General features: G+C 39.3%; 1 protein-coding gene across 5 annotated transcripts in view; it reads left to right on the top strand.

The window, feature by feature from the left end:
• Nucleotides 1-14,959, top strand: part of BMPER (BMP binding endothelial regulator) — a 247,090-nt gene that overhangs the window by 47,375 nt on the left and 184,756 nt on the right. For all 5 annotated transcript variants that reach the window (XM_082691759.1, XM_082691758.1, XM_082691761.1 and 2 more), the window contains exon 4: nucleotides 14,786-14,868. In XM_082691759.1, coding sequence (XP_082547885.1) covers nucleotides 14,786-14,868 — 83 coding nt within the window. The remainder of the gene's footprint in view (nucleotides 1-14,785; nucleotides 14,869-14,959) is intronic.

Below are 14,959 nucleotides of genomic sequence, written 5' to 3'. Positions count from 1 at the left end.
TTCTGTAACAGCCACTAAACTCGAGGCTTTGTGAGGGCAGCGTCTATAGTAGTCTCATCTGTGATTTCTACCTGGCACACAGTGGTGGCCTACCCATTATATGTTGGAAAAAGGAAAGTTGGAGGAAGACAGGAAAATTTGGGCCAAATTTCAGCCTTCCCTAGTTAGGACTCATAAAGTCAGCTGCACATTCAGTGTGTTACTATTGAGTCATATGCATCTTAACACATCGTAAGTCCTTTGGGGATTCTGCATGGCTTTAAACAGAGTTGAGTAAGAATTCAAGGGAGAGAATAACAATGTATAAACAGGAACGAAGAATGGATGGATGTTTATAAATCAGCCCTAGATTCCCGTTACTTTACTGTTTCTTCACTGAAATCCATAAAGATTAAAAAAAAAAATCCTTAAAATCACCAAATCTCTGTGTATTTTAATGTGGTACTGACTCTAGTGTGTTTCAGTGTTAACAGACTTGGTGATAACCTCAGTGTAATTTTTGGTAGCTCTTTCCTTGTCTTGTGCAAAGTTACCCAATAATATTATGCAACGATGACTTCAGATTTCCTAGTCACCGTCAATTTGATATGATTTTCTGTTTCCTTTTATCACAGCATATAGAACACACCTCTAATTTAGCTTTGAGTTTTCTGTAGCTGCTCTTAAAACTATTCTGTTACTGCTTGTAACTTGCCCGCCATGAAGAGTAAAACCTCTCTGCACTTGAAGATGATTTTCCCCCTCTGCTGTCCTATGTTTCACTATAGGAATGAAATCATAGTGATGTTTATAATCTGAAAATGTCTTGGAATCAAAACACTCTGCTCTCCTCTGAGGCTTCTAATGGCATTGTTTCATGGAAGCTATCCGACCAAGAGAAAAACAATTGAGGGGTTCTGAGTGGAAAGTTGGGGTGCATCATTTGGAACTACAGGAAAGAAATGATTTGACACAGAAGCCCCCAACACCTGTCTAGGTTCTCTTTGATTTCCCGCTTGAGTTTGGCAATTGCAAAATTGACAATATGTCTGTATTTGTGACATGTATTTATTTATGATGATGCATGGATGTACATGCATCTATGTCTTATTTTAAAAATGATAATCATGCTACAATTATAACCATTCTTCTTGGGCTTTGATCGGTGACTACTCTCTTTATCTTCAGAAAAAAACTGGCACTTTTTTTTTTTTTCCTTTTAAGATCAATGTTCTAGGCTTTCTTTTTGAGAGGAGTCTCATCTTGAGAGCTATTGTGTATTTGTCTTAGAAATCTGTCTGCTGGGGAGGCTGACATTTAGCAGTACTGATGATAATGGTGAACAAAGTACATTGGTATGTCCATGAACTTGAGTGCATCCTTCACTCAGATGAGCTTATTTACACTGGAGCCAGCTAATTACATTTCTAGTAGCTCGCTGGTTAAAGGGCTCAAGATGTTTATCTACAGACATGCTTGGGCATTGACCAGCTGAGGCTTACCACACGAAGCAGCCCTCTGACTACCTGAGAATGTCTGGGCATTCCCTGAGCCATACCTGGGGCAGGCAGAGGGGTCAGATTTAAAAATGCGCTTGGAGTTTTTGACGTTTTGGGTTCTGGGGACTGTGGTATGACCACCTCGATGAGGCCACGAATGCAAAGGTGACAGCTTGAAACCTCCAGAGGGAAAGCCACATTGAGGAGCTAAATACAAAGCCAGGGTAATATGTTCAGGCATCCAGACAAGGAAATTCTGTGCTCTGAGGCCTGTGGATTAGAGGATAAGCATAGAAATTCTCAGTCATTTGAAGAATGAAGTGAAACTGGACTAGACTTGGAATTAGATGCAGAATCAGTTCCCAGCTCTGTCACTCGTTACTTGACCTTCGCCAGTCCACCTCTTTCTGGATCTTCATTTTGTCTTCTGTAAAACACAGAGGTCCTGAACCTAGATGCGCCTCAGCATTGCCAGGGCTGATGTGAGATATTCAGATTCTGGAGTCCCACTCCAGGCCAAGTGAATTGTAATTTCCAGTGAGTGAGGCCCAGCCATCTGTATTCTTTCTTTTTTTTTTTTTTAATTGTGGTAAAATATATACAGCATAATTGCCATTTAAAAATGTATAGTTCTGTGGCATTAAATGTGTTTGCATTGTTGTGCAACCATCACCACTGTCCATTTTAAGAACTTTTGCATCATCCCAAGCTGAAACTCATCCCACTAAATAGTAACTCCCTATTCTCCATTCTAAGCCCCCAGTAACCTCTATTTTACTCTCTGTCTCTGTGAATTTGCCTCTTCCGGGTATCTTGTAGGAGTGGAATTATACCACATTGGTCCTTTTGGAACTGGCTTATTTCACCTAGCATAGTATCTTAAAGGTTCATTTGTGTTGTAGCATGTATCATAATTCCTTTCTTTTTTGAGGCCAAATAAGAATTCGTTGTGTGTAGATAGCATCTTTTGGTTATTCATTCACACAACAGTGGACATTTAGGTTGTTTCCACTGAGTATCTGTATTCTTAATTAACACCGATGTGGTTCTGATGTTCAAAAGGCTTGGAAACCACTGGAATTAACGTTCTTCTGGTTATTCTGAGTTTGTGTGTAGGAGGAGTCTTAGGAGGAGGGTGAGATATAAAGTCAAAACTCAAACGATGTGACTGTTGGTGTTCTTAAGTTATTTATCTAGGTATATAAAATAAACAGCCTAACCTCTGATGCCAATCAAATGCCCTAAACTCTAACCACGTATTCTTGGTCTGCTCTTAGGAAGAGAAGAAACTTCACAGATCCAATTGCCTCCAATGTTAAAATACATAGTTCTATGTACAGTGCTTGTCTTCCCAACTCTTTGCTCAGGAACATCATGGTAGTTCAAAATTGACTGTGGTGGGAAGATTTACACCTTGGAAACTGGAACACCCTACAAAATCAGGCTTTTCCCTTTTGTAGAGTTGATTATTAAACATTAGCAGTGCACCACGGACTACATGGTAGGTGTTCAATGTTTTTCTTCTTTTTAACACTAACAAAAGAAACACATTTTAAAAGATAAGCCTTTGTTGACAGGCTGAAACCCAGAAATCCATGGTTTTAGGGTTTAGGAAGTGCAGACGATTGATAGTCCAGAGCTCCCCTTCAGCACCTCTCCATGAACTCCATGTTGGATGAGGTGCGGGTTTCTCTGTTGGTGGCGATTTCTCCTCAGCCCTCTTCAAGTATGATCATGCCTGTCGGTGACTGCTTTTCTTGTCAGATATCTGGCAGTCTCTTCTACAACTTTTGCCCATAGGTGAAGGTCTTTTTCAGTTTTGTCCTGTTTTTAGAGGCTGAATTTTTCTTTTTTAATGCCCTTATCTACCCATGTTTCAAATGTAACAAAGACCTCCCTCAGTTTCCGTGGCAGGAGATCAGAGGGGGGCCACACACAGTCTCCCAGACGACTCTACAAATGTGTTTGGGCTGTTTAATCAGACGTCTTTTCTGCTGGCCACATAGTCCTAAAATCCTCCCACGCAAATGAGGCTCAGCTCAAACCTTCTAGAAAAGAGCTTAGGTAAAGGAGGTAGCAGATAAGAAGAAAAAGATGGGCTGTGAGAATCTGCATTTTTATGGCTTCCCACCCCCACCCCCCAAGGGATGCCCTTAGTCCTTGGACTGCTCTTTGACAAATACTTGCTAAAAGTGTAATTGGCAAACACAGGCAAGCTTCATCCTGCAGAGGAGAGGCTCCCAGGTAATGTGTGCATCAAGCCTGGTTTTTCCCATATAAACATTTTTTTTTAATGGTATAAAAAGGGGCATGCCCCACAGGGGTATTTTGTAGACATAGACAAGCTTATTCCAAAATTTATATAAAAAAGCAAAAGACCTAGAATAACCAAAACAATTTTGAAAAACAAGAGTAAAAGGGGAAAAATCAGTCTACCCATTTTTCAAGACTTACAATATAGCTGCAGTAATAAAGACAATGTGGTAACAGCAGAGGGGTAGACATATACGTCAGTAGAGCAGAATGGAAAGCCCAGAAATAGACTCACACAAAATACACAACTGACTTTGACAAAGGTGCCAAGGCAATTCAATGGAAGAAGACTGACCCTTTCAACATCTGGTGTGGGAAGAATTAGACATGCACAGGCAAAAAAATTAACATGATTTAAAATTCATATGTTATATAAAAATAAATTGAAAATTGATCATGAACTTAAATGTGAAACACAGAACTATAAAACATGTACAAAAAGCATATAGGAGAAAATCTGTGGGACCTAGGGTTAGGCAAAGAGTTTTTTAGATTTGATACCAAAACACTGTACACAAAATGGAAAAATTAACGAACTTCAGTAAACATTTTTGATTTGGGGAAGGCCTTGTGAAGAGAACAAAAAAATCTTGCTAGAAAATGGGAAAGAGATATGAGGAGGTGTTTCACCATATTGCATACACAGATGGCAAGAAAACTCATGAAAAGTTACTCAACATCTTTAGCCGTTAGGAAAATGCAAATCAAAACCACAGTGAGATATTACAACTCACCTATCAAAATGGCTAAAGAAAAAAATAGCATGATTAACACCAAATGCTGGTGAATATGTGGAAAATCTCTCACATATTGCTGGTAAAAATATCAATGATTCAGCTACTCTGAACATGAGTATAATGGTTTTTAGAACTAAATACATACTTACCCTATAACCTAACAATTGCTCTCTTGGGCAATTCCAGTAAAATGAAAACCAGTGTGACCTCAAAACTCTGTACACAAATGTTCACAGCAGCTTTACTCATAATAGGCAAAAACTGGAAGCAACCCACATGGTCTTCAGTCAGTGAATGGTCAAACTGATGTATCCATACCGTGGAATGAAACTCGGCAATAGAAAGGAATAAGCTATTTATCTGTGCAAAACCTTCTTGGATGGATGTCAAAGCAATTATCCTGAAAGAAAAGAGCCAATCTCAAAAGGCTGCATACTGTGATTCCATTTATATAACATTCTTGAGTAACAAAATTATATAGATGGAGAGCTGATTAGCAGTTGTCCACGCTTGGGATGGAGGTTACTAAAAAGTGGAGTGAGTATACTAATAAATGAATAGCCTGAGAGGGCTTTGTTGTGATAATACTGTTTTGAATGTTTGTTGGTTACACAAAGATGCACATGTGGTGAAACTGCATAGAGACACACACACCTAGACACACAAGAGCATGTGTAAAGCCAGTAAAGTCTGAGTAGGTTCTGTGGACTGTATCAATGTCCATTCCTGGTTTTGATACTATATTATAGCTATGAAAGATATTAACACTAGGGGAGGTTGGGTGAAAGGTGCATGGAAAAGATTTTTTTTTGTATCTTCCTGTGAATCTATAATTATTTCAAAATAAAAGGTAAAAGAAAAATGCGGGTGGTAGATTATTTCTGACAATTTTTCTGCAATAAGCCCTAAACATCCTATTTAATCAACCATAAAGGTTACATCTGTGTAATATGCTTCCCAAAGTGTAAAAATAGTACAATGCAATTCATTAATCACAAGATGGCATTTCATATGTGTGTTGTGTATAGCTCATTTTTCTTCATGTTAGTCAGAGATTTTCACTAATGTCCTTGAAATTACTGTGGGGAAACTGAGGGCTCCATTCATGACTCTTTGTGGCCACCATAATTTATCCTGTGATGTTGTTGGTGTTTGGCTGTCTTCAAATAAATCTTATTTTCTTAGGTTGCTGCCGTGTGCCCCAAACTGCAACATGTTCTTGTTTTGAAAATTGCATGAATCCAACCTTAGATGTTTGAGTTTGAGCTTTTGATTCTTTATTATGTCTTATTATTTGTTGCTTCAATAAGCCTCAAGCATGACATGGTTGGTAGCCCAAGGTAAAGACCTTTGGAACAGAGTTTAAACATAGACCCACAAAATCAGGTCTTGCCTCTTTGGCCTCAAAACCTGCATTTATTTTACTTTATAATATTAGTTTTAGACATCACTGGAGCATGATTTTAAAGTATCACTGAAAGGGAGCATGTTGTGTTCTCCAGATATCATTTTTGCTCTGGAAGCTGCCACATTCTAAGCTTCCTTTGTGCACCTGGCGGGAACCAAATAATGAATGGACCATGGATCTTTGAGCAAGATGAAAGGAATGGCTGTATGACCTGGATAAAGTAACTCAGCTTTTCTTGAGTTCTTATTTAAAAAACTAAGGGTAAAACTTTCTGTCCTAGAATTCTTTCTGTGAGGATAAAATGAAATCACATGTGAAAACTCCAAGGACAGTGCCTCACCTGTAATAATTATGCAATGATTTGTATTTTTTCTCTTCGTTCCTTTTCTCTTGTTGGACGATTCTTTATTAATATTTCTGAAAATGTTTTTTGGATCCCACCTTTGGAAATGACCTCTAGTGACATTTTGCCTGCCCACATTAGAAAACCAGTCTGAAAACTTGACAGGAACTTTTTGCTCTTTTTTTTTTTTTTTTTTCCATATATACTCCATATGAGCTCCCGTCAATTCTTTCTCCTTTGTCTGATGAGGAACTGTGGGTGTTGGTTGTTTAACAATGGGCTGCTGAGGATAGAAGGGCTGGCCAGCCATGGCAGACCAATTCTACTGAGAGGGAGAAGCACTCCCATGTTCAGAAGAGTTTATGGTATGTCATTTGCAAATATCTTCTCCCATTCTGTAATTGAACTATTAGGTATCAACCCCAGAGATACAAATGCAGTGATCCGAAGGGGCATCTGCACCCTATTGTTTATAGCAGCAATGTCTACAATAGCCAAACTGTGGAAAGAGCTGATATGCCTGTGGATAGATGAATGGATAAAAAAGATATGAGATATTTAGGCAATGGAATATTATTCAGCCACCAGACAGGATGAATACTTACTATTTGCATTGACATGGATAGAACTGGAAGGTATTATGCTGAGTGAAATAAGTCAATCAGAGAAAGACAATTATCCTACTGTTTCACTCATATGTGGAATATAAGAAACAGCACATGGGATCATAGGGGAAGGGAAGAAAAACTGAATGGGAAGTCATCAGAGAGGGAGAAAAAACACGAGAGACTTAACTATAGGAAACAAACTGAGGGTTGCTTGAGGGGAGGTGGGTGAGGGTATGGTGTAATTGGGTGATCAGCATTGAGGAGGGTACGAGATATGATGAGCACTGGGTGTTATACTCAACTGATGGATTAATTATTGAACTCCACATCTGAAACTAATGATGTACTATATGTTGGCTAATTGAATTTAAATAAAAAAAAGAATTTATGGTAAGAACAGATCAAATGCAGGAGTGATAGGTGATGTGGCTCCTATTAAAAAAGTCGTTGCAAGCATTTTTCTCCCTTAATGCATTGCATATTTCCTTTATTGTGTTAATTACACTAAAAGTTCGAAAACATATTTTATTGCATAGAAGCCCAATTTATTTGTGGCTCATAGAATCTGTTTTATTACCTTAGTATCAATGCCAGATATTGTATATACTAAAATCTTATGAACTTACGAGACTGGCTCTATAAGCTACAAATTTCCTCACTTGACATCTCCAATAAACACATAGATTAGAAGTCCAAATAAGGCACCTGGAGATTTTGTGTTCCTTTATACTGGTGGAGGGAGTTGAATTTGCAAATCATCTGTCCTCATCCAATATTTCTGCATATTTGGGATTTTATTCGTAAAGCCATCAAAAACTAAGTAAAATTGCTTTCTACCATTTCTTTTTCTATTGGTGATTATTTCACTTCAATCACATATATAATTTTCTAATTGGAACACAAAAAAGCCATGAAAAAGAATGTTGTGGGGGGCACACATTACTTTTTAAGAACTCAGTTCATGGGGTTGATTCTTTCTCTTGGGATTGAGGAAATGGTTTGACTATAAAATTCCCATTAGCCAAAAATAAGCAGAATTGCCTGCAGGATTCAAGGTAGGTACAGCCTTGGAGAGTAATAAAAGCCTGTTTTAAATGAACTCCTAAGGACACGATATAAGCCTGAGAATGGCTAGTCAGATTTTATGTTTATCCCTCTTGATTATACTTCCATATGTTTCTGGAAAACAGTGTCTGAAAAGTGCTTCATTAAAAAATTGTATTGGACTGGGGTAATTTGGGGCTTATTGACCAAGTCTAAAGGCTGGGGCTACCCTATCAGGTGGCCTGGAAGCAGCAAAGAATGGCAGCGCTGTCTGCTCTGCTTCCCTCTACCATGTGGCATGAACTGACTTCAAAGACCCCAACTTCTCTTTAATTTAAGTAAGTATGACAGTTGGCATTCTAACCCTCCCCCCAACAAAAGACAAAAAGAAAAACAAATTTGGGGGACCAAAATGGATTTTGGAAAGTAAAAGCACCCTCCTGAAAATTAACTGAAGATGAGGCTTGCTCAGCCTGGGGGGCGGGGTAGCTGAAAAGTGTTGACATGCTTCTCCCTTTTAAGGTTCAGTAGGTACCAGATGCTCAAGGACTTCCTTTCATTATGTTCCATCCTAGCCTGTCTAGTCCGTGGGGGGTGGTAGGGTTAGTCAGTGCTCACAGAGACATACTTTGACATCTAAGTTGCTCTGGAAAAGCTTTGCTTTTTCTGGAAGTGGAATAGTGAATTGAATTGGTCCACCTGCCAAGAGGAGACAGGAGGTCCAGGGAATGCCATCTTTTCAAAATTCTTTTCCTGTGGTTTACAGAAATAGCTGCCTGTTAGTACGTACTATGTATTCTTAGTGAAATTGGACATTTCTTAAGTACCTTCCACACACAAAGTGCTGTAAGGGACCTGGGCAGGGACATTTCAAAGTCCACATACACATGAAGAAAGAACACAGGCGCATATCCTGAGTGGGGAAGTTTCCGGGAAGGCTACCCAGAGGCCATGACCTTGAGTTGAGTCGTGAAGGAGGAGTTAGCCAAGCAAAGGAGAGGTTGGGTGACCTAAGTGTCATTGATGGAATGATAGAGATGGAGTGAATGGATGAGATCTGGGTTTTTCAAGAAGGGAGCAGCATTTGCAAAATCATAGGGTGAGATCTTTTGGATATACATGGGGGGTTCTAAGTGCAGCATGTCTGCAGTGTGGGGAGTTTGAGGATAGCAGATAAGAGAATGAAAAGTGAGTCAAGGCTGGGCCTGAGAGATTTATAGATGTTAAGAACTTTGAATTTTATAGTAAAGGTCAGTGGTTTTAAATCCTCCCCCACTTCCAGATGCTCTGATCCAGTTGGTTTAGAGAAGAAAGGTTGGGGATAGGTGTCAGTCTACACCTCAACCAGGCTGTGAACCATGAATCATTGAGTGCAAGCACGTGAATGAGATTCTGTGAATGAGATTAAGACCCAGATTTGAAAGAGCACACACAGGTTGCGGAACAGGAGGATACTTGAAAAATGCCCCCATCCCAGCCAAGAGGAGCAGTCAATGGGCCTATTGTAGTAGTTCAGGTGGAAAACCACCAGCACCTTAGTTGAGGTTGGAGTAGAGAATGGACAGGTAATTGAAAGAGAACATCTAGAAGGTGTGTAGGTTGTGGGGTAGGAAGGGTGAGGGATAGAAGGGAAGTGTGGTCAGCCAGCCACAGAGAAGTCCTGTAAAGTAAAGACTGAATATCCTTTGGATTAGGTATGTAGTAGGCAGTTGTAGCCAGAGAGAGTGACATTTCAGTGGGATGATGGAGGCAAAAGCCCGATAACCCAGGTTGAAGACCTTGAACCTGCTTTAAGACGCCTTCAGGTTTGTTATGATCAGGGAAGGTGGATAATCCAGGGACCTAGATGGAGTTCCAGGAATGAAAGGAAAGGGCTGGGAAGGTAAGCTGGGGTTCTGTTGTGAGGTGCCTGCCGGATAGGGGGTTTTATTGGTAATGGTGAGATCCAGTTCTCTGCTTTCAGGCTAATGGTAACCTGACAGATGAGGTTAAGCCTTTTAGGGTGAGAGTTAAGGCTTATTAGAAGGCCAGTGCCAATTTTTATGGTCCTGATGATTTTTAACAGCTATTTTAACAACAGAATGATGAAAATGTGTGGTATTCTTTCTCCCTTGGGATAATGTGGCTGCTGAAAAAGGTCATAACTAATAGGAAAAATGAGTTTTATTGCTTAATTGTGGATTCAGTTTATTTGTGTACTTCCTGTTACCATTACCATGTGTTTTCTGAGTTGACTAGTTGACTAGGCCAGGCTTCTCTACAAGAGTGTGTATATTTACCAAAAAAAAAAAAAAAAAAAAAAAAAAAAAAGCTCTGAAATTCCTTTCCACCCTGAAAATATTTAACATATAGAAACCCAAAAAATACATACATAAGCGAAGTATAGCTAGTTTAGGCTTGTATTTGTATTATTTTAGTTTTATAGAGAAGAGCTATTTGGGGATATGATGGTTTTGATCACGGCTTCTCAGTGTTGGCATGATTGACGTTTTGAGTTGGTTGATCCTCTGTCATACCTTGTAGAATGTTTAGCAGTGTCCCTGGGCTCTACCCACTAGATGCTTGTAACATCCTTATCCCCCCGGTTGTGACAACTGAAAATATCTTCTAATATTATTAAAGTCTCTGGGATGGGGGATGGGGAGAAAGCAAAATTGCCCTGGATCGAGAACTGTGGATTCGCAATATATATCGTAGTGGTTTTTATCAGAAAATGGCTACATCCTCCTGCTGCAGTATGGATAGTTTTATTGAAGCCTGTGGAGTCTGAGAAGCTTTTATCACCAGAAGAAAACTAATGAATATTTATGAATTCTCTTGTCAGAAGTTTATTTACAAATTTTTAAAGAAAAAGGAGGGGCACCTGGGTGACTCATTTGGTAAGTGTTGCCTTCAGCTCAGGTCATGGTCCGGGAGTCCTGGGATACAGTCCTGCTTCAGGCTCCCTGCTTAGCGGGAGTCCGCTTTTCCCTTTCCCTCTGCTGCTCCTGCTGCTCCCTATACCCTCCCTGCTTTGTGCTCTTTCACTCTTGCTCTTTTATTATTTTTATTTTTATTTTATTTTATTATTTTTTTTAAATGCACTCAAGAAAGAAACTTTTTTTTTTTAAAGATTTTATTTATTTATTTGACAGAGAGAGATGACAAGCAGGCAGAGAGGCAGGCAGAGGGAGAGGAGGAAGCAGGCTCCCTGCTGAGCAGAGAGCCCGATGCGGGGCTTGATCCCAGGACTCTGAGATCACGACCTGAGCCGAAGGCAGCGGCTTAACCCACTGAGCCACCCAGGCGCCCCACTCTTGCTCTTTTAAAGAAATAAAGAAAGAAATAAATTTTTTTTTAAAGATTTTATTTATTTACTTGAGAGAGAGACAGTGAGAGAGAGCATGAACGAAGAGAAGGTCAGAGAGAGAAGCAGACTCCCCATGGAGCTGGGAGCCCGATGCTGGACTCGATCCCGGGACTCCAGGATCATGACCTGAGCCGAAGGCAGTCGTCCAACCAACTGAGCCACCCAGGCGTCCCAAGAAATAAATAAATCTTAAAAAAGGTTTAAATTAAAGAAAGAAAAGAAAAAAAAGGAAGAGCTACTTTGCTGGTTGCTTGACCATTCCTCTGCTTACCCCATGTACCCACTCTTTTATTTAGTTCCTGAATATGCTGTCATTTAATTTTAATCTGGGTCACAAATTTCTCAGTGCAAAGGACATTATGTGCTAGAAAGTGCCCAAATAATACCACCTTCTAAAACTGGGTGTAAAAGTGTGGATTTCATGCAGGACATGGATTTTACTATTGTTTCACACCTAATGCTTTCTAACTCTGACCAAGCCACTTTAATCTTTCTGTGCAAATTTTCTCATCTGTGAAGTGAAGGAGATTAAGTATATTATCTTTAAGTTTGCTTCTAGCTCTAAGGTTGAAATGTTTTGATTGTTTTTTTGGGTTGTTTCCCCTGCCATGTACGACACCCCCCAGTACAGTGTAACCCAAATTGTGTTTTCCGGGTCATCAGTAGTCTGTAGACTACATTGCTGGTCTACATTGAGATAAGTACAGACATAGAGAGTAAACAATTAGAAATGGTAATTATAATTTGACAGAGTCATTTCATGCCTGTTACACATAAAACAAAAAATTGAGCATGTATTTTGTCTTAGTCTTTTAAACTGAATTTTTTAGTAATTCACTTTTATTATGCTTTATGAAGATAGCAGTCCACATTGAATTGGAAGAAGAAAAATAAAACAAACTGGTCATTCACTAGAGGTAGTTTGAGAAGCACCACCTTGAGGTATGATAGAAATATTTTTTTTGCTTCTCTTTCTACCCTGGCCAATAAGAGAGTTACTTCGTATATTCCTCCTCTGGGGTTACAATAAAGAGAGGGGCAAGATACTGCCTGTCTGCTTTATTAGCAGCATAAAGTTGGTGGCAAGGAGAGTAAGGGAATTCTGGAGTAAATACGAGGTTCTCTTGGATGGTACGCATATGTAAGTCTTCACATAGCTCATGTTAGTGCCTCATGTCAAATAACATGTTCATCTTAGAAACACAAAGAGCAGTGAAAATGTCCATTTAAAAATTATTTTAGCCCCACCCCAAAATTATTTTAACCCCAAGAATCCTCTTAGGTATGACTCTATTAGAATATTTGGTATACTTGGGCCCTGTATTAGCTGATGTTGGTGAGGGTAGGTAGAAAAAGGAAGAGATGTGGATTGTAGCTAAAGGGATTAATAGAGATGTTTTCGAGTCTATTCTCTCTTTCAGACTCATTCAACATTTTGGGAAATCTGTTACATGGACTCAGGTGTGGTAGACTGATAGGTGAACAAGGGCTGTTAAGGGATGAGCACTGCACAGTTGGACCTTGGTCTTTATATGTTAAATTAAGCTGGAGGAGCCAGCCTTCAGACTGACCCTTATGTGAGGGAGAAAGCATAGCAGTTCTCTGCACTGTGGACCACTTGTTCGAATACGTTTTTTCCCATATTGAGTGGAATAATCCAGAGAAGCCTGTCTTACTCCTGGGAACACTTCACACGTGACCTGGCACTGCCATTCCTGCTTGGTCTATATGGGTTTTGTACTGTACTTTCTCCTCCAAAGTAAAAAAGGCAAGATCTTTGCTTGCTCTATTAGCCGCAGAAAATCACCCTTTCTTTCAGTTTTTTTTTTTTTTCCCCTTAAATCCAGAGGATGAAAATATATAACGTATTTGGAAACTCCACTGGTAGACTTGGCAGGCGTTTCATATTTACTTGGACTTAACATGAATTGGATTTGGTGCTCTGATTTCCCCGCCTCCATCTCTCGGAACAAGTTATTTATTATCCAAGTGAGTCTGTGTTAGTGGATCAGACATGCACATGGCACATCTATTGTAAGTGTGTTTGTTCAGTAAGATTTATGCTAGCCCAAATTGTTTTATATTGGTTTTCATTGTTGAAAATTTACTGTATTCATTTTTGGTTTGGCGTAAGTGTGCTAAGGGTTCTGTGGTTGAACATTTTATCACTATAACACTTCATGCAAAGGAAATTAAAAAATACATAGTGAAAGCATTTCCCTAATATGTTTCCAATCAGCTGTGTACTTCAGTAATTTGATTTGTAGGAACCAGAGAGAAGAGTATTCCTGTGCTCTTTACAATCATTCATAATTCTCTGGGAATTCAGATCATGGTTCTAAGTTTATGAAAATGTATCTTGAAATTTTCTTCAGTCCTTTATTATTCTGTTTGTGTGTATTGAGAGGGTATTTTATTAACACACCAATATCTAAAAGAATTCAGGGAAGGGGGCGAGGGTTCTATCTCAGACAAGAAAAACTGATGTGGATTGTGGTTGATTGGCTTGCCAGAAGTCAGTCATGGGTACAGAGAGGCAGGCCCTTTTATTTCTGCATTATCTTATGTGTGTGTTCTTGCTTCTGTACTCCTTGGACTAAGCAGTCAGACTGTGCCTTGCAAATCCCTTTGCCTGGTAGACTCTCATATGTAGTGATGGCATAGCCAGGTGCACCTTCCCTGAAAGTGTAACACACGGATGGAGGGTGGTATTTGGATGAGCTCATGAAGATCTAGGCTGTGATCCTTGCACCATTATTTCTTTGGCTCTTTCTACAGGGACTTAAGCTAACTGGCTTGTTTCCTTGTTTTTGAGGATCTCTGGCCTTTGACTTACTTCGTTTTTTGCTAATGAATGAGCATGACTTCTGTTTTGGCTGGTGAATTAATAATCCATACATTTATAGTTTCAGATTTTCTTAATCCAGTTCACTATCTAAGAGTAAAAGCAAAGTGAAATGTGAAATCATAGCTCTCAAACTGGGAGGCAAGACTTGGAAGGTTTCATTGGTGAAGATAGTAGATTGTCAAGGGTCTTAAGTGGTATAGAATTTTGCAATCATTTCCTTTTTTAATTTTCTGCTTTTATTTCCTGTCATATTTTAAAGTCCCCTCTTAACCTTCAGTTTTCTGTTCTTATGAAAGTCTTATGAAAAATCCCCTTGCACAGTGGTGATTTTAGCCCTGGTCCTCCTCCTACTTCACTAGGCATAAATAAAGTCGCAAGGTCATGCGTTTTGGCCAGGAGAGTTCATCAATCCATGCTTTTCCATTTGAAAACATTGTCTGGGAGATTAATCTTCTCAGTAGACAAAGAATTAATGTAAGGGAAAACCAAGTGGATATTTAGAAGGCTTAGTTGTGTTTTGGAGAAAATAGCCAAGGAATATCATGGTTCCTACTATCGCCAGTCTGGCCGTGAAGACCTAACTTCTTTTGCTCCAAAGATAAAAGAAGCACACATTCATTCTTGGTCTTTTTTCCTGCTTTTGTGTTTCCTGTTTAGGTTGCACCTATGAAGGAAATACCTATAACAGCTCTTTCAGATGGCAGAGTCCTACAGAACCCTGTGCTCTACGTCAGTGCCAGGTAAAGTCTATTTTCCTCTCCACTGAAAAGGAATTGGTGAAGTCAAAACAAAAATAAATTTAAAACAACAACAACAACAACAACAACATCT

This window comes from Mustela nivalis, assembly GCF_964662115.1.
Source record: "Mustela nivalis genome assembly, chromosome: 12".
Taxonomy (NCBI): Eukaryota; Metazoa; Chordata; class Mammalia; order Carnivora; family Mustelidae; genus Mustela; species Mustela nivalis.
Note: the sequence above shows the minus strand (reverse complement) of the source record. Positions and strands in the feature narration are given on the sequence as shown.